Source organism: Oryzias melastigma, linkage group LG7 (assembly GCF_002922805.2).
Source record: "Oryzias melastigma strain HK-1 linkage group LG7, ASM292280v2, whole genome shotgun sequence".
In the NCBI taxonomy this organism is placed as follows: Eukaryota; Metazoa; Chordata; class Actinopteri; order Beloniformes; family Adrianichthyidae; genus Oryzias; species Oryzias melastigma.
The window spans coordinates 3870124-3893933 of record NC_050518.1 but is presented as its reverse complement, the minus strand read 5'-3'; the positions used below and the strand labels follow the sequence as shown (position 1 = coordinate 3893933).

The 23810-nt window shown below is 37.0% G+C and overlaps 1 protein-coding gene across 1 annotated transcript in view; it reads left to right on the top strand.

The window, feature by feature from the left end:
- Positions 1-9730: 9730 nt before the first annotated feature.
- The window catches only part of espn (espin), a gene marked incomplete in the record, with an annotated part of 44776 nt that continues 30696 nt past the window's right edge, over positions 9731-23810 (top strand). The window contains 3 exon segments of the mRNA XM_024293757.2: positions 9731-10339; positions 12578-12771; positions 23332-23518. Of these exon segments, the coding sequence (XP_024149525.1) occupies positions 10040-10339; positions 12578-12771; positions 23332-23518 (681 nt within the window).

Here is a 23810-nt window from a genome sequence, read left to right as displayed (position 1 = left end):
ACGCGCCCTGCCCAGTGGGGCCCCAAATAACTGCCATCACGTCCTGCCAGAGAACAAGAGCTTCTAGATAAAAAAAGGTCTCAACCGAAGCCTCTCGTGAAATGTTTTGTCTTGGTTTCAGCGCAAGTTTCCATCTGTGCAGCTGAAATGCTGATCCCTTTAGAAACGATACAGTCCAATAAGAAGAAAGGAGACGTTTCGTTTGTTGAATCTCTAAATTAATAGAATCAAAGGGAGCTGTAGATTTAGAATATAATGGATATTAAAAAAAACTATAATTTTATGTTGAAAACATGAACAAGAACTGTCACGAGCCACAGAGAGACATAATCGGCGTGTTGAGGCATGACTCCAGAAGCGGACATGATAGCCAGCGTTCACATGGAAACTTCCAGACTTTCCTATCAAATTGTGACGAAAGGATGTCTGGCATCCCACGCCAGAATCCACGCCACCATTTTCCGTATGGCACACAAGCGTCTGTATGCGGAGCCTCGAGGTTTTGTGTGCCTGCATGAAAGCATTTACACAACTTTGAGGAATAACTTGTGCTTCAAATTGTACAGATATGTTTGTTAGTATGGAGTTTATAAAATAAAAGTAAAAAAATATATAATAACGAGCCCAAAAGTTTGTCATAAAGATTAAATTAAATGATGAGGCATTTTAGTTTTTTTTAATAGACAGACAACAAACTTTAAAATAAGAAAAAAATCTACTTTTTTAATTTAAATGTTTTAAATATCTGAACACATTTTTAGACATTTTACTATTTTTAAAATCACACATTTAGTTGAATTAAATGTATGAAAAATTATTTTTATAAATCCCTGTGATTTCTATTTGAGCCATTTGACAGCAAAAACAAAAGGGAAAAGGTCCAGGAATACAAACTTTCTTAATAAATCTACTTCATTTTCTGGTAATATTGTCAAATTATTGGATAATCCGATAAAACAAAACATCAGTTGAACAACCATAACACAGTTTGAATGTAAATATTTGTTTAAATAAAGGTTGAAAAAGAAACAGCAATAAAAAGAAGTAGTCCCTGATATTTTAGATGTTTGTCGAATCTAATTTTTTAGCCCATTTTTTTATTTTCATATTCTTTCGTCTTCAGGACTTTGAATTCAACATAGCAGCCACTGAAAGCCAGGGCAGAGTTTTTTGTTGCTTCAGTTGTTTTTGACTGATTAGATATTAGTAGTGCATCTCTTTTTTGAACCATCTATAGTGGCTATTTTGAGATCATTGCTTTAGTTAAGCAAAGAGATGACAAGGGTTAGAACAAAATCTCTTGTTGGAGAAGTCCAACAGTTAGATCAAATCTTTGTGGTTTTGTGGAGGGGAAACTGCCAGAAAGAGAATTTTCATGTCAAGTTAACTCAATCATAACCCAAGTTTCTTGCATAATTGTGGGTTTGATTGATGAAAATCTCAGTCGCAGAAACGAACGGGTGGGCTGACAGAAAAGATCAGCCCTCATGTTTTTGAGAGATTGAGGTGATGTTTTGTTGGCAGAGATGTACGTTAAGGACAAATATGTCATCACTGTGTCATAGGGGAAAAGGCAGGAAGAGCTTTGAATTATGAGTGGCAGAGAAGAGAATTGTGTGGGAGACCAACAGAGTGTTAAAGAGTGGATTCTTCTTGTTGCCAATAGAAAGAGAAGATCTAAATCAGTCCAAAACTGTGCCTGTCAGGAAGTGGTGGGTGAAGGTCCCAAATGCAGGAGATCAGGTTTAGTGACAGGAGCTAAAACATTTAATAAATTAACCAAAATATGACAAAAACCCATAGAAAAACAAGAATGGTGACTGAACAGAACAAGTCTTGGGTTTAAACGTGGCTTGGGAGTAGTTTTAGGCTGGTGTACTCTACTGGAGTGGAACGGACAATCCGACGTTGGCTGGTGGGCGTGGACGTCCTTTTAACAGGTCTGAGGAGATGATGAGTAAGCGTGCAGGATCCGATCTTTAGCAAGGTGGGCAGCCCTGACACCTGACAGTGCCAAAGGAATTTGGTGCTTTAAAGATCAAGCAGAATAGAAAACAAAATGCCCATTATGAAGCTTCTGCAAACAGAATTTGCAACAAATAGAAGAAATATCAACATCTGACATGCGACTCGGTGACATTAAGGAGTTTGTTAAGCATCAGAGAATTCTCTCATCTGCTCCTTCGGATCAGAAAGGAAGGTTAGAGGCTGGTAGTAAGTTTTCACTCATGAGGGGTCATGAATGGTTCTCTTCAATAGTAGTCAAACCATCTGCTGCTTTGAATGAGGTTACAGTCAAACAGCTTGATCTCAGCAATATTTCTGTGTTTCACTTCAAATCATTGAGTATTTTACCACCCCCACCCCTAAAAAAATCTGATTTAAGAGGTTGAGAAGAAATTGAAAGAAATTGGTATGAGTGAATGGACAAACATGCTGAAAACTGAATCATTTTGTTGTTGCTGTTGTGTGTCACAGTTATGCAGTTGGAAAAACAACCCCATTTGTGAGCTGTTTTTTTTTTTTTGTTGGATAGAATATTTGAGAAAATCTTTAACAAATTTTCTCTCTATAATTTACAGGAATGAGTCATGTAGGACCCAAAATGTAGTGACCAGGTTTGGTGGCAGAAACGTATACTCTTCAGAAAAAAACAAAGTTAAACATGACAAAGCCTAATGAAGCAACAAAAAGGTGAAAAAACAGATGACCTGGCAATGAGGAGCTCACAGGGGCATCACTTAAAATGAAAAAATCTGTGGATAAATAGACTGAAATCTGGTGTGACTGACATGAGTTAAACAATAACAAAGAAATATAAATGACAACATAAATTACAGTGTGCACAATCCTAGATGTGATCCACATTTCAGCCATAAAGATCCACTTAACATTCACGATCAGTCGATAGGAATCAGCGGATAAATAAGTTTATTTTTTATTTTCAGTGACGTTGGTGGCAATCACTGTCCATGGTGCTGAGCTGTAACAAGATTTACTTTTTTACTTCTTTACACATGCATACATGTGTAAAGTGGCACAATGAAATGGAGAATGACAGTAATTAACTAACCGTGTGTTAATGTTTAATAAAAAAAATCATCTTTGCAAAGACACTTTCAGGGAATCCTTGATTTATGTATTTATTTATTTATTTACACAGAAGCAGTTCACAGAGCTTGGACTAATTGTTTTTTTAAAAACATATCTATTTATTTAGATCACGTGTTGAGAAACATTGAAAGCTGAATTTTTTAAAACTCTTGTCTCATTTAATTTTTTTAGTTTTCATTCTAGAAGCAGTTTACACCTCGTGGGATTAGAAGAAGATGTTACTGATCAGGAAGTACTTTTATTCAAAGTCATCCGGGTGAGTTCTATAATACCAAACTCCAATCTCAATTCTGTAAGGAACATTTGTGATCTACACCTAAAGCTAGAGGTGTTTGCTTCCCAAGATGATCGAGCTCATGATTTTGTTGCACAAGAAAAGAATCTCCAATTCTCCTCCTAGATTGTGACAGCCAAGCAATCTGTTGGAAAACTGTGTTGTGTTAATGATCACACCTTTATTTTATCTAATTGTTTCTTTTAATGTTTTATGTAAAGCACTTGGACACCTGCTTCAACCTGCATATTATGTAGGTGGAAACGAACACATAGAAGAGATAAACAAATATGTTCCAAGGTAAATACTTTGATCAGACTTTCAGGAGAAAATCACCTTCAAATTACTTTAATTCATTGAAATTCCACTAAATTTAGTTTAGCTTAAATGAAATATAGATCACATCTCTATTAGTAATGAATGAAAAATTAATTAAATGGTGGTTGCTTGCTTTGCTGATTAGTTCTTTCATTGAGAGTTTAGAAAAAATGTGATGCAAAAGTGTATCACAAAATCATAGTCTTAAAAGTCTTTAAAAAATAAACCCAAACGTTACATTATTTCCTACAACAGCATTCAAATGAATCACTTATAAACATTTACAAATAACAAGTAGAGGAAAAACGTTGTTTTGTTTGATATTTTCATCAGACATGTTGTGGTGGGTCATGAAAAAACAAAAAGAGGAACATTTTAATGTGGCTTGTGGCACCCCACGCCTAAAACAACGCTGTTTTTTTTTGTAAAGCATCTGTTCAAAAAAAAAAACTTATTTTCTGATGCGTCTAGTCCATGTGACGTCAACGATTCATTTGCAGCAACGTCCAATCAGATGAAAGACTTTGTTCAAGGTCTAAAACATTTAATTAAGGAGACTCCGTGAGTGTGAAAACAATCAAATAAAGTTTTATAATTTCCTTCACTTTTATAGTTTAGAGTAAAAATATTTCTTTGATTTAGCTGCAAATCTATATTTTTGAAAATATTTTCAATTTGAGCATATAATTTACTATTTTCTGTTTAAAACATAATATAGTCTTATAATTCAGACTAAATTAGAAATATTCTTCTTAAAGGTTATTAAAATAATGGTGCGTTTGCAGGTTTTACAAGTAGCAAAATCCAAGGATGTCGATTTTTTTTTTTTACAAAATGTGTCTGCACATTTAAAATCAATTACCTTCCCATTTCTGATTGTTGCATTAAAAGACTTCCTTTCAAAATAAAGCCTAAAGTCCAAAGCATGGAGCTTTGAGCGTCGTTTGCAGAAGCGGACCAAAATGTAGAAACTGCGAGAATCAGAGAATCAGATGGCTGGCTCAGACAGGATTTGATTATTCAAAGAAGCCTCACCAAGCCAAAAGCCAAGCCCCACGCTTACATCTGGTGGCGCATGTTTGTTTTTTTCTTCTGAGTTGACAAAAGGTAAAGTCTGAGCGTCACAAGGACTTTTCCACCAATAGCTGCGCCGCTGCGCCGCTGCGCTCTCACATCCATTTTACGCACGCACGAAACTTAACGCAGCAGTCACCCCGCTGAGGTTTGACAGTTACACGCTGGAACCTCTTCTTTTTTATCGTTATGCTGCAGACTGCAGAATAAAGAACAGTTTTGCTGCAAGGTACCGGGCAGACGAGTTCTTGGCGGGGTTTTTGAATGGATTGGTGACTGAGGGGATCCATTGTGCTGCCTTATCAAGGGCACGAGAGCAGCACGAGCCAAGCAGACAAAAGCAGCAGATGGCTTTCCTGCTCCGATTTTTTCTTTTTAGTTGCAGGATTGCAGGATCATTAGCAGCTGTCCGCTGGGACATGGGTGTACACGTCAATGCAAGTGCGCAAAAAGACCTGCTGCTATGAAAAAGACTGCACTGTGAGCTACTTTTAGAACTTCTTCAACTCCATTTCAAGAAATTAAGCAAAAAATGAGTTGGGTTTGTAGTTTTTGTTGGTTTCATTGCTTGAAATGAACAAAAACCGACATCAAAAGTCAAGAAAAACTGTAAAGAAAAGAAATAAAATAGACGTTTAATGCAACTGTTAAAAAAATAGAATTCTTACAAAAATGTGTTTCGTGTTAAAAAAAAAATACATCAAATCCTATTTTTTAAATTAATATGCTTTTCTTTATGATTTTTAAAGGGACTGATGCTTTCTGGTTCGCAGGTCGAGTGGGGCGTGGCTTGCGTGGGCTCCGCCCTCAAAGAGCAGCGTCCCTCTGTCATTGAGCATCCTAACCTCGTGGTAAAAAGGGCGCTGAATACAACCGCAGTCCACAACCAGCATCAACCCAGCAGCAGGATCATCACACGAGGCACGCCTGGTATGTTCATGATCATTAGAACCTCTTCATCTTTTTATCAACTCATTTGAAGTTTTTGTTTACATTTTAATGTCGTCTTTCTAAAATGTAATGAATGTGTTTAATCTTTATTCTGAGTGTTAGTTATTAATGTAAAACTTAGATTGAATTGTGACATCCATGAAAGCAAACACTGTAAAATACAAACAAAAACCTGTACAGTAAAATATACATGTTCCTTTGCAGTTATTTGTTGGTGCTAAAACCTTATTTATTCACCTTTAAAAAGTGTTTTTGGGTTGCTTCTAATTTGAGGAATGCTATATAAAAATTAATTATGAAGAAAACATTTTTAACAATCATTTTGTCATCTAAATGAAATGTATCTAAGTAAATTATGATCTCATTATCTTTTAAATGCTTGAGTTGCATTTCGATGTTCATCTTGGTCAGATAACCTGTCCTGCTCTTTCTGTGTGACTAATGAGAGTGTGAGAAAGCCTGACAGACACTCCCACTGCAGCCCACGGGTGGCTGAGCTCCTGCCTGAAGCTGCATGCCTGCAGGGTGAGTTCATGAAAGGTTATTTCACCAGGTCAAAGAATTTCACCTGTTAAAAACACTAAGATCTAATGAAAGGTTTTTGAGAAAGAGAAAAGCTAAAAAACAGTCATTTTGCAGATTACTGTTAGTTTTTATTATGACAATGATTTGATTTATAGGATTCATAAATAAGCCCTTAAAAGAGATAGTGATTACTAGTAAATACCAGAAAAATATAATTTTACAGATGCTTTTGGATTTAAATTGGGAACTTATTTAAGAAACCAGTGTAAGAGACTTGGTGCATAAAACATCTTGAGGACTATAGTTGGAAAATGTTACATTTTCCCATATAGTGAGTCAAAAATCAATCACTTTCTGATGAAAATGTTCTGTTTTTAATTGAATATTTTTTCCATTAAGAAAGTGACTAATTTTTGAGACATTCTTTTTAAAAGGGCAGATAAGGAGATTGGTAATGCAGAATGACATGTTGAATTTTGTAATAATTTCTGTGACAATTATCATTTATTTTCTTATCTCATTTGACTCATTGTTTGTGATTCTTTTAGGTCAAATTGAAACTTTGAAAACTAACAAAAAACTAACAAAACTAACGTTCCAGGCTTTTCTATAGCTTTTCTCAAAAGGTTTATATTGGGGTCCAGCATAAATAATATTCTGTATGAAAATATGTTCAATTGAAAACCAGAAAGCCTCTGATTCGACAGGTTGAAGAGGAAGAAGAGGTCGACGTGACTGACTGGGACAAAGCGCAACCTGCAAGATGGACAAAAGAAATACAAAATAAAGATTTTTCTTCTTTGTGTGTGTGTCCTCTTTAAGAATTTCAATAAAAATGGTTTTGTGTGGTTTCTTTTTTAAACACAAACCTTATAAGCCTTATTTATGATCAATTGCAGAACACATTAATTTTTTGTCATGTCTCCATTGTTCCATATCAAATGCATCTAGTGTGAAGAGGAGATGCATCCAATGAAATACGCTCATTTGTTGCGCCAAAACATCTATGGATGTAATTCCTATAAATATTAAATAAATCTATAAGATGCTTTCAAACTTCTTTTCCTAAAAGTTATAAAAATACTCTAATTTCTATAATAAAAATGTAGTTTTGGGCAACATTTTAATCATAATCATAAATATTTCACTTTTTAACCCATAAGACAACACAAAAGCATAACAGAAAAAACATCTAAAATGTTTTCTGTGGATATAATTTTTATTTTAAGTAAAATGTGTCCGTGTCTCTTTAAAGGGGTCATTTTGCAGTCTGTTGGAGTTTCCACGCACGCATGTCCTCATTTGAATCTTCCCGCGCAGCAGCAGATGTGAGCCGCACAAAAGAAGGGGCCCGCGCCCCGAATAATTGAGTCAAATTTGAATAACTGTCGCACGTCGGACGCGTGCAAGAAATCTCCCATGCTTTTCAGGCATCGTGGGAAAAACCGTTGACAGCCTATTTACAGTTCAATGGGGGATGTAGCCTCTCAGAAATACTGCGTCAAGTTGTGGGAAGAGCTTGAAGGAGAGCTGGGAAAAGAGTTCCACATTAACAACACTTGATTAAACTCCAGACTGATGACTGGAATCCTGCAAGTTATTTTTGGGTCATGTTGAGATGAAACTATAATTTCCAACTCACATATTTAACTTAAAGGATGATTTTTTTATTTTATTTAAAAGATATATGCAAATATGGAAAAGACCATTACAAATAGTAAATAAAAAGAGAAAAAATCGTATAACACAAATTATCAGTGCTCCTCAAGCAACATGATCTTTTTAAAAATTATTAATTATTGCGCGTTTTTACTCAGAATTGAGAAATGTGTCATAAACTTTAATGTAAGGTCAAACTGTGCGTGATTTAAGTCGCATCATTATCGGCCAGACTGTCCAACATATTCAGGGTGTGTTCGTCATGTTGCAGCCATTGTGGTCCACTTCCTCTGGGGATTGTTGCCACTTGTCAGGCCGCTGGGAATTGCCCCCCTTCCCACCCTAGTGGGCGCGCGGTGTCTATGACAGTTGGACCACTGCAACAGATGGCTGGAGCAGGCACGCGCCAAGCACGAGCCCTATAAACCCCCTCCCTCTCTCCATCCTCACCGTGAGATCCAAATAAACACTCACCCTAATCCCATACCGTGGAGAATTGCATGTAAATATCTGAGTTACTGCTGGCTGTTCTTCAACTTAGATGTAAACATCAAAACTTTTAAAATAAAAATGTTCTCATATTTAAAAATGTTGTAAAGAACAACTTTCTGAGTCTTTGGGTCTCGTGGTTTTAAGACACCTTTTGCAGGTAGACCTGCACAAGAAAACACGAGGCTTTCCTGCCACCACTTGGTGATAAAATGTATTACATCAAAACGACAAACGATAAAATCAACCATTATCAAGATGTTGCTGGAGCCTATCCAGCTTGATGAGGAGTGTGCATGGCATCCCGAACAGATCAGCCAATCCAAGGCCACAAGGACAACAACAACTCTAAATCTAAAAGTGAGAATAAAGTAAATCACTAATCCAAAAACAAAGACAATGCCCTTTTGTCTATAATGTTTTTACGTTTCTAAAAACATATTTGTGGTAGGGAATTAGAGCAGGTTTAGGACAACGTGAAACATGAATTTACATTCATTTGTGTGCTTTGTTGCACCCAAACATGAGTGAATAACATCAGGCAAGAAATTACGTGTCTTCAGCAAAGTTTAACAGATTTGTTTAAACTGTTTTTCCTTTTTTTTTTTTTTAATGTGCACTTTGAAGAGACCCATGGTGTCTTTATAGTGCAAAGTTTTGTATTTCACAGTGAAAAGTCAGTGACATTTGAATTTTTAAAATACAGGGAATAAAAGTGTGTTCTGTTTTCCTCTTATAACAAAAGACATATCTCAGATTTTTAAAAAATTAATAATTAATTTAAAACAGAACTTCTAAACCATCTTCATTACTTCGAAATGTTAGCTTACGAGTTATTAGAACATGTTTTAAACATTAAAAGTCTAAGTCATATTTCATATTAAAAAGTTTTGAATAGAATATATGAAAAGCAAACCTCTTATAAAGCTTGTTAATTGGGGTGTTATAATACAGAAAAAAATCCGTTTATAATCTTCTTACCAAAAGAAGACATGAATTTATAAGACAAAGTAAAAGTTTTGGTTACAGTTTTCCAACAGGCCACTAGATGGACCTCATTTGTGGTTCAGATTAATCCATGATGCCTTTTTTTCTAAAATGATAGGGATCCTCTTTTCTGTGGTGCTTATTTCCACATTCTCCTTCTTAAATGAACATTTTGGTAATGGTTTTGGTTGATTAAATACATGCAGCAACTTTAGGACGCGCAGTTCTCCCAGTTTTGCGCACTGCTCCTTTAATTTCTGAGCCGATTTCTAGAGAGCAGAAAGTTTCAACAGGCTCAGCGATCCTCCCCCTGATGGATTATTTAGCAGGTGCTCAGTCCCATGTTGCCATCTGCTATAGAAAGAAAAACACTACAAGGCGAGCTGCGCTCCGAGGCGCACGGAACCGCGTGAATAACCACGCCGCGAGGACAGGTGGATAACAGACAGGTCTGACAAGGATGGACTGAGTTCTATCAAACATGGTTTGCTTCTGATCATCGCCCTGGAGGCTTTGATGGAGTGAAGGGCTGACCCAACTCTAACCCGGTGACTGACATGGTCTGAGGCTCCACGCGCGCGGCGCTGACCCCAACTGCCCGGTGAAGTAATCGGGGTCAGAGTAGGCGGTTAAACGAGCGGCGCAGTCATGGTGGCGGAGGGCGACAGGACGCTGCTCGCAGCCAGGCAGGGGGACGTGCAGACTTTGAAAGTGCAGTTTGCGGCAAAGGTGCTGAACAGCGGCGTTAAGGATGCGCTGGGCGCCTCGCCCGTCCACCACGCCGCCCGCGCCGGGAGGCTGACCTGCGTGCGCTTCTTGGTGGAGGAGGCCGGTCTGCCGGGAAACTGCATCGCCAACAACGGAGCGACTCCTGCGCACGACGCAGCGGCCACCGGGAACCTGACCTGCCTCCAATGGCTGCTCACCCAAGGGGGGTGTCGACCACAGGTGTGTGGACTGACTGTAGACAGCAGAGAATGTTTTCTCTGGGATGATTGAAGCAACATCAGTTAGAAAAGGAAGTAAAAAGACCAGAACAACTTTTTTACACAGCCTAATACTGGAAATAATGAGACAAACAAATGTATTTAAAGCTTCACAATGTGTGAAAAGCAACCAAGTCTCTAAAACGTGCAGTACCTACGTTTGTCCACAGAGAAAAACGTAGGAGTTTTACAAAAATGGGGTTTCAAGAGTGAAATTGGCGCGTTTATTTTTCTCATTGATTTCCTATGGTGAAATGGGATCCATACAGACCAAACAACAACAAAAATGTAGGACTTATTTAGTGTATTGATTTAAACCTCAATTTGCTGCTCAGTCTTCAAGTTACCATTTAAGATGTGCACTTAAATTTACAATTGATTTGCAATGGGTACTATAAACATGGCTCCAGAGGCTGAATTTTATTTTTTTTACTTTAAAACATGCAGAAGCTGAGATAGAACATTTTATGTGGGGGATCGGAAGGGTGGCAAAACACCAGAGTAAAAGGCCATTACAAATGTAAGGATCAAAAAAGTGTATCTCTTTCAGTTTTATTATTTGTGCTGTTATTTCATTTAATATGGTGTTTTAGTTATTTTTACAATGCTTAAAGACACTTGTATTGATGACTTATTAGTCTTTGTCAATAATAATACTGTTATTGACTTAAAGATTGGGGGTGGGGGGGCTTTCTGCCAGGGGGACAGCTACCACCCTTCCCCTCTGTAGTTCGACCCTTGTTTTAAAATATTTGTGAGAGATGCTTGGTGCAGGAAATCACACTGTTTACACCTCATGAGAACTTCCTTCTTCCACATTCACAAATTACAAGTCTTCCTCCAATCTGCGATACTGTTCAAATATAACATCCACTTAATCTTGTGTTGTTCAGGTCCGGTCATTTAAGAAAAAAACAAAAAAAAAATTATTTTGTTGATTTAACATAAAAAAATAACCACACAAATTGTTTAAGGTGGTTAGGAAAGACTCAATTCCAACACCAACTTAAATAGTCTAAAAACATGACAAAGATAAAAAAAAAGCATCATGTGCCCAAAGGAATAGATTTGGGAAGGATCCAACTAAAACAGTTTACTCATATAAGGAAACAGCGGGGTTAATTGTCAAATGAAACCTGGTGTGGCTGATGGGGAGAATGCTAAAAGGCCTATACTTGTATAGCGCTTGTCTACCTTCTTTAAAGGCCCAAAGCACTTTTACAGTCACAGAATCCTTCACCCATTCACACACTGGTGGCGACTCAGCTGCAGAACACTGGCGCCAACCTTCCACCAGAGGCAATTTGGGGTTCAGTGTCTTGCCCGATGACACTTCGACACATGGGCGGGCAAGACGGGAATTGAACCTGCAATCTTGAGTCAACTGCCCCACCGCTGTACCCCCAAAACACAAGAAAATGTGACTTAAAGGAAATGAAGTCAACTTAACTGAGAAGGCATGAAAACTTAGACTGAACGGAGAGCAGAAAATAAACGTATTTTAGAACACATTTGTTCATATATAATTGAACTCTAAGAGAAAAAAGCTTGACTAATTATTAATGCTCTTCATTTAGTCAGATGTAGCAACTTTTAACTTTTATATTGTGTCATATATTTCCATATAGGGTATTTTTTGTGGCTTTTTACACTTTTTAAATGTATCTCAACCAACACATCTCACCAAGTTGCATTGATGCTCAAATGCAGGTCTAGCTTTTAAAGGTACTTGTGCTTTAGTATCCCACCAAGCCTATTTAAAGACCCACTCCTATGAAAATGGTGTTTTTTGTGTTTTTAGCATGCAGGTTCTTGTAGCATTTTTTATGATAAAGGATATATATAAAATAATTCAAGAATAAAACTGCATTTCTGAGTGTTTCTTTATGCAAATTCTGATGGATCAGGAGTAAATGAAAACTAGGAATCAAAATCTCATTCCTGTGGGGAAAAACAGTTATTTCATAATTAAACCAATAGTTTGAAACATCAGATACTTTTTTTCTTAGGTATCTGATGTTTCAAAACATTGGTTTAATTATCAAATAACTGTTTTTCCCCACAGGAATGAGATTTTGCTAAGAGTAAAAAGCCATTCTACACAACAGTTTCTCTCAATAATGTAAAAATAGTCGATGTGTTGTTGAATTTAACGGAGTAACCATGTGACAATCGTCTGCTCCTGATGTATGTTTTACAGGACAGGGACAGTTCCGGCGCCACTGTCCTCCACTTGGCTTCCCGCTTCAGTCACCACGAAATCACTGAGTGGCTGCTGAAGAGTGGTGAGGTGGACCCCGGGGTGTCCACTGACACAGGCGCTTTACCTGTTCATTACGCTTCTGCCAAGGGGGACCTGCCGTCCCTCCGACTGTTACTGGGACACAGCCCAAAGTAAGAGCGAGCGTGTACAAACAACTGCTGATGAGTTTTAACTTTACTGCAAACTAACTGAATACAAATGTTACAACATGTCAGGAGATTGGGTTAGTTTGTTAAATTGTTTTTTCAATGATTTTTAAACTATTATTATGTTTCAGCAGTTTTGATACTCTCTTCATTGGACAGCAATTTGTTTCAATGGTCTAGAAAAATACAAACGTTGGTAGCATTATTTAGGAAATTTTTATATTTACAAACGTTTTTATATATCGTAAAATAGCAGGCCTCCACATCACCGTCTGGAAAGGAAAATAATTAAAACTTAATTTAGTTGTCAGTGTTCTAACAAAGGTTATTGTCGATACAAGGGGTCAGAGTCTTTGAGAGTTCTGATTATGTAAATCCTCTTTAACTTTTGTGCAAATCTGTACGTGAATGTGAACAAATCATTTATGGTGTGCCTTAAAATCAATTTAATCCAAAGCTTGATTGACTTGATTTTTGGCATTCAATTTTGGCAGTAAAAACAAAGTACAGCAACTATAACAATATTAAAAACCCACAGTTATATCTTATCCATTTTAGATTTTAAATCAAATGATTACAAAACAGAGAAAATAAAAGAAACTGATACTGTCTTCCTGAGATTATAATTGCTCCTATTCATAAACAGATAGGTTTGCACTTATAGATGCAATTCATAGGAAAAAAAAATACTCAGAAGTCCCCTGCAGGCATTAGTCCCCTATTGATAATGCTGTAATAGTGTGAGTGGGCAGTTTCAGATGCCAGCCAAATACCACAGAACTCATTAAACATTTCATGAGTGTTTGACTGCCATGTAGTTGGTGTTGTTTAAACCACAGACAGCTTTAGTTATAGGCAGTTTGGTTGTTTTGTGATTCTCAGAAAGCTTCTCGAAAACATAAGAAAATAGTTTGGTTGTTTTAAAACTTTATTGGTTGGCTTCTTTTTGGTCAAACTTTGTTTCTTTTGGAAAGCAAATATATGTTAGCAGCAAACCATCTGTCATAACGAAACGTATTAAGCCTCAAGAAGTTGTGTAATTTTCATAAGCGGGATGGCAGTACAAAGACAGAAAAGAGTCTATTGTATGAGCCCAAACTTTTTTTTAAAACATGGTCAGCTACATTAGTAAATTCATTCTGAAGTCAGCACAAAGCGACCTTTTGATAAACTGTAGTTTTATCACCTCTGTTTTTAGTTTCCTTTACAACCCATAGGAGCATTATAACTGATAACTTCACTGTTGTGTAGGCTATGTAAAGCATGGTGTTGACTACATGTCTACAAACTACACTGTAGACTATGTCATTAAAATAGTCATAAGATCATATGATATAATCATATTTTTCCTGATGGAAATGTTCTGTAAACATATTTGAGTTTAAAAATGACAACTTGTTTTGTGATCTGTTGGTGATTTGCTTCTATCAAAGGTTCTTTAGCATATTAAACACTTTATGATATACTCCTTAATGTTCCTGTGAATTCATCATAGTGCATTTACCTGCTTTATTCCATTACTCACAATAGGTCAGGGATATTGTGATTTACACGAGGGCTTTCCTATTTGCTCTAAATATTAATGAAATACATAAAGCTTCCATTTGATGTTGACAATAATGAAACCCAAGAAACACAATTTTCATTAGTTTGACATTTATTACCCCAAAATGAAGTCAATAATCAGGATAACCCAAATACCAAAAACTGATCATATCAACAGCCGGTATTTCCACCATTTGCTCCAATGACAGCTTGACACCAACGTCTCATGCTCCTAGTCTCATGTGGTTTTGAGGTGATGTGTTCCACTCTTCAACAAGTACACATGTACATGTAATTCTACAGTTCACTTAGGGGTGGGAACTGATCATTCAGTCTCTGCTTCAGCTGGCCCCAGACATCCTTTATGGTGCTAAGATTAGGGGTCACTGCTGATTGTACCAATTGGGGAATTGCGACTTTCTGAAGTCAAGCTTGACATTCTGGAACGATGTGGTATAGCTTGATCCTCCATGACCAAGTTGGGGGAGTGCTGGTTGAATTTAGGGATGATGATGGGTTTCATGAAGTCCCTGAGGTAAGAATGTGCAATGGCTGGACCATCTACAATAACCAAATCAGTTCTGCACTAACTGATGATGCCTGCTCATCTCACCTTATCCAGTATCTATGACGACCATCATTTCTGCAGAAGGTCACCCTGAACTCACCATTGAACAGGATGGTAGATCATTGCTGTATTGTCTGGGTCACATGGTCTTTTGTCCACTGTAAGCATTCCCGGTAGGGTCTTGATGTCAATCGAGTCACCTGCAACAGTCGTCTGGCATTAAGGTCAAAGTGGTGTAATCAGTTGCAAATGGTTTGTCTAGAAACCCTAGTACCCCTCACAACTGGTAAAAGGGCCTACTGCTGTATGGCATTTTGTAAACCAAGTCTGAGTGCAGAGGTCCTTCAGTACTGGTCACGGTTACAGTCTGTCTTTCGTGGGCCTTCACTCCTGGGTCTGTAACAAACTGTCATTAGTTCTGTCTCCCCCTCTGGTCACTGGTGGGAGCCATCTCCAGAGTACCAAACTCACTACACCTCCCAGCAACCTCAGCAAACAGTCTCTGGATGCCACTCACCTCTCCAATTAGACAATCCCCCACCTGTTTCTTAAGCAGCACACATAGCCTCACTTTTTGCGAAGTATTGTTTGTGCCACGCTGCTTGTTTCTATCTGGACCTGATCTGTTTCTGACCCTGCTTATTCTCTGATTGCCCTGACCCTCGCCTGGACCCTGACAACTCTACTCTCTTCTTGGATGCTCCCATGCTTGTGATTGACCTGTGTCTGTCAGACTCTGATCTATTTTAGAATTTTAGCTGTGCTTTATTCCTGTATGAATTAATGAAGCTGCTCCAAGCGGAACCAGATATCTGCCTGTTTGTGACAAACTCTGTGACTCAATGCAAGTCTGTTAATGACACTTTGAGACATATTTCGTTGACATTCAAACATCTGACTGTCTTGTACCAACTCAATAGCGTGCTATGGTTAGGTGTTGCTGTCAGTTGATTTAGCTGCATCATTTGTTCATGGCTGTTTGGATGATGAACTTGGAATGACTTACTGAGAAAATCATTGTATTTTACCCACAGAAGGTTGAAATTGATGCCACAATGAAAAGGTTTTTCCTGTAGATTTTTTTGTTTTGGCCTCAAGTAAGTCACACTGTACACAATGAGACCATTATATGGAAAACATAAAATGAGGTGTGTTTGATCCCTAAAATCTTTAAAGTCAGAGTAACACTTTATATATGAAATACTCTGAGTTTTTCACAATATCCCTAATATATTGTGTGTAGTATTTGTCAAACTAAAGAAGGAATAGCATAGAAAAAAATTAACAAGAAAATCCAAAGAGTTCTTGTAGCTTTTAATTGATGTTTTTATTGCAAATTTGTCTTTAGTCAATTAAATAGGGATGCATATATCTTATTTTAATAAAATTTTGCATGTGGGCAGAACCTTTTCCACTAAACAAGACAACAAAAACTACAGTAATCCACCACACTTTTACAATAATCATCAACAGTAAGAGTTTTATTCCGTTATTTATTTTTTTTGGAACAAATATTTCTTAACTATTTTCTGTTTTTATTGATACTGCACTGTCCTCATGAGGCTAAATTTCTAGTTCTGTGGTTCTGACTTTGCTTAGTCCTGTTGTTTTGACACTAATGTCCTTATAACAAAATGTTCTGAACCTCAAATATTGTCGGCTTACACCTTAGACAGTTGCATTGCTGTTTTAAATTTAATGAGCCTCTGGGACATGGTAGCCTCCTGATAGCTTGGCCCCATTCACTCCTCTGCTCCACCCCTCCCACCACTGCTGTTTACCACCATCTCCACAGCGACACAGAGGCACCGACTGCTGATAAGATAATGAGAAAAACAAACTCATTTGAATAGATGGGTTGCTTTCTTTTCAGCAGCCTCTGGTCTGGTTTTGAAATAAAAGTTTGCAGAAATTGATGGATGGTTACATGATCTGTGAGGATGCACCTGTGTGGCTCGTATTTTTGTTCCTTCTAAAAATGATGTTACATCATCACTTTAGTATCAAGCTCCCTGCAGAGGTGAATGCACACACCCACAGGCTCCAGCAAACAAGAAATCCCTTTGAAGTCCTTTGTGACACTTTTCTATTTGCATTATTACACTTTACCGTTTTGTGTCCTTCGGGTAGCCCAACCTCAACTGCATCATGATACTGAAATCTTCCACTAAAGGATTAGTATCTTTTAAAAATGAAAACCAAGTTCAGATTTTGTTAAAATAAGATTGAAATTTATTTCATTCTGCATTACTTTTTGTTTTCAAAATGTAATTTTATATATCAAACTCATATAAATGCCTTTTTTTACTCTTATACATGAGGACTCTAGCTGACAGCCCTTGTGGCAAACTGTGGTATCTGTAACAAACATACCACTGACTTAACCATGACCATGTTTGAAAAAGAAGAGCAAAGACAGAGGAGCAGGGACGAGAGCGCACTGAAGGAGTTTGTTGGTAAAATTTGATAGAAAAAGCCTTTTCAATATGAGCTGACTCATCAGATAAAAGACATTGATAATGTAATTGGCTTACCTCATGCTATGCCAGAACACAGTGCTAAATTTAGGGAAAAAACTGTTAAAACATCATTATTTTAAAGTTTTTAAACACACTCAATTGATAATTGTGTTTTTTTTATGTTTTTAACATGTCATTGTAGCATTTTTATCATGGTGGAGGACATATATAAGAAAATTATGAATAAAACTCAGTTTCTGAGTATTTCTTTATCCAAATTTGAGTGAATCAGATGTAAATGAAAAAAAGCTTGTATTTGTTGAGTACAAATTACAATCTGCAGGCCTCAAGCTCCCTGTTCCGCTCCATTCTGATGCATTATCTTGCAGACAAATAGATCCATGAACGTCTTTATTTTCTTAAACTGAGCTGGTATCTGGCTCAAAACTGTACGGCCGGATAGCTCCAATTATTGCTCGCCATTTTTGTTGCACCACTAATGTTAGCTTGGTGTTGTAAGGAGCCCTAAGCTAGCGGGGGAGATGGGAAATAAGCACAGGCTTACTTACCGCCATCACCTCAGAAGTGAATGTCTGATGAACTCCTGCTGCTCTTCTCTTATATACGCTTACTATGTAATAGAAAATGACAGGTTTTCTGATTTTGCCTATGGAGTAAGTCGAGCAAAATCATAAAAAAAAGCCCTGGGAACACTTTTAGATCAAGAGATAAATGGAGTGGGACTTTAAATACAGAGAGATCTATACATTCACTTTGTATTTTGGATGTGGATGGCTGTAAGAGTCCTTGTCACAACATTTACTTGTTTTAAAACCAGATGTATTCATTCAGTTCCAAAATCTCCTGAGCAAAAATGTAACAACAGATTTTGTGGTTTCGTGACATTTATCTGTCTGCAAAGTTTAAATCATGCCACAACAGTTTTTTTTTGTGCATAGATCTGTGAGAGAGTGATTGAAGCTTTGTATTTAGAAATCTTAGCTTGATTGAGGTTCCAAATTAGTAGCCCATCCGTGCATGCCAGGAAACCAAAATAAAAAGCCTAATGTGCCGTGTCTGTGTTGATGGCCTTTCTTCACAAAAGAGTGAATGAATGAGAGATGGTGAAACAGAGAGAGAGTGAAAGGCAGTAGACGGGTTATGTAATCGCTCAGCACAGATTAAGATCTTTGGCCAAGACTATTTCAACATACGCTTGAAAAGGGTTGCACCTTTGAGGGGTGATAATCGAGAGCGCAAGCTGTCTTAACAACAGTTGCTCAGAGAGGCCTCAGTTATTTCTTTGTTTCTTTTTCTAAATATTTTTTTAGGCAAAAATGAATTGAAATGTAATTGTTTGGTTTAGAAAAAAAAAAAAAATTCATCATACATTTTTGACGTACTCTGAGACAAACTAGTATCAAAAATGATCAGGATAAAAACATGATTTTTAGCTTTTTTGTCTTTGAAAGATGCTCTTCTCTGCTTTAAAATCCACCTTGTGTTCAGTAAATATCATGCCCATTTATAAGGCAATTTATGTTCTTGATGGTGATTAGTGATTTCTTGTAGTATTTAAAGGTGTCAGTAAATGTGTTAAAATACGCTAAGAGAAAAGGTTAAATAAGAAAGTATTTCACTCAGCTCACAGCTTACTCCCACTTACTGTGCTCGGCCTTAATCTTCTTAATAACTTCTTGGTACATGTTGGATAAAAGCCCCTTTCAGCTCCTTCACAACGCAAGGTTTGAAAACACAGTAACATGCCCTGGTCATGAGTTATAGGGTTAAGAAATTCAGTTGACTAGGAAAAGACATGTAAGAAATGACTTGTAAAAGGCCTAAGATCCTAAAAAGAGCTAGAAACCAGACTGGTATAATTCATTATTGTTTTTTAAACTTTATTTCATACACATTATTTTTGAGGGTACGGTTTTCCTTATTTTTTTAACTTCTTTCATTTATTCATTTTAGGATTTTCTAAAATAATTAGGCTATACTTCAGTTCATTTGTTGTATTTTTAAAAACTGCTGCATTAAATTACTTTAAAAAGTAAAGACAGTTTTAAATTGTTTTATACTTGAGACTCATTAGTGCTTTTATTATTTTTAATGGCTGTTTTATGTATCATTTCAGTAATTTTACATTGAATTTTGATTGTTTTACAGAACCTAAGCTCTTTTCACCACTACAATGTAAGACTTTTTATAGCGAACACTTCTAAAATTGAACGTTTTGTCATATTTACTAGTTTTAAAGTTTACATGAAATAAATAAAATGTACAAATAGTGCAAGTGTATGATCTTTCTTTGTAATTCTGTTGAAATACACTAGGGGCGTAGGGAAAAATCTATTTAGCAAATTCACCAAACCAAAACCTTGTGCCGCTAAGCTGCTAGTATCATATATACACGGATTGCGAGGTTTTGTAGCAGCTCTGAGAAGTGAAACATGTTTTGTTGTGGAAATCAGCCTATGTTGACAGTTCCCTTTAAAAACAATATTTCTTAATTTACCAAAAGAAATGCCCTATTAATTTGTTTGGGTAAAATCAACTTGTATATGAGATACAGTTGCAGAGCTTAATGTTGTGATCATTAAATAAAATGAATTTTGTCACTTAATTAAAATTAAAGACATTTACATTCAGGCAGAGTTTTTTTTGTAAGTTATACTCTTTAAAAAGAAATGTGAAAAATTGCTCTGGTACATTATTGGTGTATATCGAAATAGGTATTGTATTGTGAGACATGTATCGGGATATGTGTTGTATTGCCAGATTCTTGCAAATACACACCCCTAAAATACACCCTAATTCTTAAGATAAGCTTGAGACTTTATTGATTCCACAGTGTAGAAATCCCTGTTGAAAATCCCAAGAAACTGTTTGAAAAAAGTACGTTTTAAAAAGTGTGCTTTAACCTGAATCATTTGCTGAGATTGTCTTTGGATATGTTTTATATAAACTCACTGGTCACCTCATTAGGTACACCTTGCTAGTAGTGGGTTGGAGCCCTTTTTCCTGCAGAAAGGCCTTAATCCTTGATAGTGATTCAATAAGGTACTCGAAACATCCCTTAGAGAGTTTGGTCCATGTTGACATGATGGCAGTTGCTGCAGATTTGTTGGCTGTACATCCACGATGCCAATCTCCCATTGCGCCGCATCCCAAAGGCGATCTATTGAGTTAAGATCTGGTGATTTTGGAGCCCATTTGAGATAAGAACTCAATGTCATGTTCAAGAAACCAGAGATGATTCCAGCTTTATGACATGGAGCGTTGGAAGTGGCCATCATGTTGTGAGTCCAGAGAAGGTCTTCTGAATGCATCGGTTGTAACCAGTGGTTATTTGAGTTACTGTTGCCTTTCTATCAGCTGGAATCAGTCTGGCCATTCCATGCCACATTCAAAGTCACTTCAAACCCCTTTCTTCCCCGTTCTGATGCTCGGTTTGAACTGCAGCTGATCATCTTGAGGCATGTCTACATGCCTAAATCCATTGAGTTGCTGCCATGAGATTAGCTGAACAGCAATTACTCTATGTGAACTTGAACTGTTTAAAGATTCTTCAATGGTACAATATAAATTCATTTTGGTCTGTTAAATGGGTACTTCACAACCACAGCTGACCAATCAGTTGGTTCTATCTCAGAAATGGAAGTCATCAACCAGTTAGTTATGGGTTGTGGGCTGATTTATCCTATTAACGTGTGTTTAATCAAACCCAGCAGCGATTCAAAACTTTACATCCTTTTAGACAAAAGCATCAGCTTAATGTATTTTAGCTACTTGATTACTGAGAATCAGATTACATTGAAGTGCTTTCATTAAGGAAAAACTGTTTATTTTTTCCATTCAAACAGCGAAGAGAGGATGCTCACTGGAAACAAATTCTTAATTTATTCAGACAGGAAAATGACTCTGTTGGTCAACGAGCTGATAACATGCAAGAAGGTCATTAGTGGGACATCAATTACTTTACTTGTAATGAAGATAACCTTCCTCTCTGTTACTGTTAGTAGTAAAGTAGGGGGCAGTGGGCAGGCAATTACTGAGCTAAAATGCTCATGGCAACTGAACCTGAAATATATCCGATGTCTCCTTTAGTTATTTCCTTGAGAGCGACTGACCTTTGTTCTTCCTGGATATGAAATAATTCTCTCTTTTTGCTCTTTTTTTTAAATGTTGGGGTTTTTGAACTCATCTAACTCTAAAGTAAAACGGATGTGCGGAGGATAAATGTGAGTGTCTCCGTCCCACAGACAACGTCATGCAAGTGCAGCACGCTTTGGTTACAAACATAAATAATTTACACGTCTCCCTGCTTCCTGTCAACAGAAATGCAGATTAGTTACTTTGTTTATTTTGAAACATTTAGTGTTGTAATTGTTTTTGTTTTGGACTTTTTCATTCATTAACATAAAGAGAAAAGTATCATCATTCTATGTTTGTTTTTGCTTTTTTAAACAGGCATATTTTCTTGTTTGCATCAGGAGTTTTATTATATTGACCTATAGGCTGGTGATTTACTTTGCATGAACAATTGTAGCAATGTGGATTAGTCTGGAGGTAATCAGCTACATTTTCTGTAATTTTATACAATAATCTAAACACTTTGTCAAGTTTAGATCAGGTTTATTTTGATTCCTGGGTTGCCATAGTCCTTGAACCAGAAAACGTAGAATAAAATTAAATCAGCACCTAGTCAGAAGAAAATACATTTTCAAAATCTCCTTTCAGGAAGGCTGCACTCACCCCGGACCTTTGACAACTTTTGCTTCTAAGTCTGAGATGTCTTGATTTTCAAAATAAAAGCCAAATTTACTGACAGTTGGACCACTAAAGCAACACGGTAGTTCTATAAAATGCCACATTAATGAACTCAAGTACAGCACTCTATGACCTGTCACCTTTTTGAATCATCCCCGTGCAGAGTCCCAGTGATGTCTCTTCGATAGCTGTCAAGTCTGCAGTCTTCTTTGTGATTGTGTGACCTACTGATCCACACCGAGAGGCCATTTTAAAGATCCAGGAAGCCATTACAAGTGTATTCAATTGATTAACTGATTAGAGTGAAACCATAAACTTTTTCAGTGTTTTATTCTTCTAATATGTTCAATTCGAGGGTTTATTGACATTAAAACTTAAACAACTAATCTAACAGTATGTATGTAATTATTGTCTAATATGTTGAGTGTGTTTCAAATTTTCCGCATTTCTGAAATAAATCAGAAATGCACCTGTTCAATTAATCTCCTTATCATGGAAAAAGTTATTTTGAATCTACAAGATCTATCAAGATCTATCATTTCCTCTGCTCTCCTCCTCCCTTCCTGCTGAGTTTTTCTTGCCCACTGGCAGCTCCTTGGTAAGCCCATAGCGAGTCAAGCAGAGCTATCGGACCACTAAGCTTCTTAAGAGACTCATTGCTCATTTGTCAAGGTCCAAATAAAGTACAACCTTATGGGATTTATGGGAAGTGCTCGTTCACCCCATGACCTCCCACTGTGACTGAGAAGATCTGGAGGCAGTCTCTGAATGAGGATGAAGTTAGCAGGGTTGGAGATGTCTGCTGTTTACTCTTAAAGCAAACGTAATTAACTAGAAAATGCATGTTCTTTTCTAATACAGCTCCATGTTTTTAGACTACAACAAGTCTTACTAATAGATTTCTAAATAAAATATTTCTTTTAGGTGTTTCGTAATATTTGTCTGTGATGCAAAATAATTTTAAAGCAAATATAAACAGGCAGGTGCTTTAGAGATGTCTTAGAAAATATCCCATCCCAAAGAAAATCAAAATGGTGGCACTCTAGGAGGAGTAAAGTTTCCACCTGTGAAGTAGAAAAGACTGTCCAAACAAAGCAGTCCACTCTGGCTTAAGAAATCTATTTAAATAGATACAGCAATCTGGTTTATTTATAGTGCCACCAATATTCTTACCTACTTTGTGGTTTTATTTACCTACAGTCTTGTCAACACTCAAACTAAGAATGGTGCCACACCGCTCTACCTGGCCTGCCAAGAGGGTCACCTGGAAGTAGTCCAGTACTTGGTCAAGGATTGTGGGGCGGATCCAAGCATCAGAGCCAATGATGGGATGACCCCTCTGCATGCTGCTGCTCAGATGGGCCACAACACTGTCATTGTCTGGCTGGTGAGAAACAATGTGGGAAAACTGTACATCAATGATTCCTGCTGGTTAAAATTGTGATTATTATTGCAAATTCATTCTTCTGTTGTGCTATCGATGAAGAAAGAAAACAAGTTCTATCTTGATGTTTGTCAAAAGAAAATTATATTCATGATATTTTGTTTGCATCCCACTGACACATTAGTTTGAATCTTCAAAGTCCCACAGTGATCATCTTTTCATCTATTGTAGAAGCATTCCAAGTGGTCTTTTAATTATTAATATGCTGTTTTTCGGCAGAATCAAAAAACGTGTG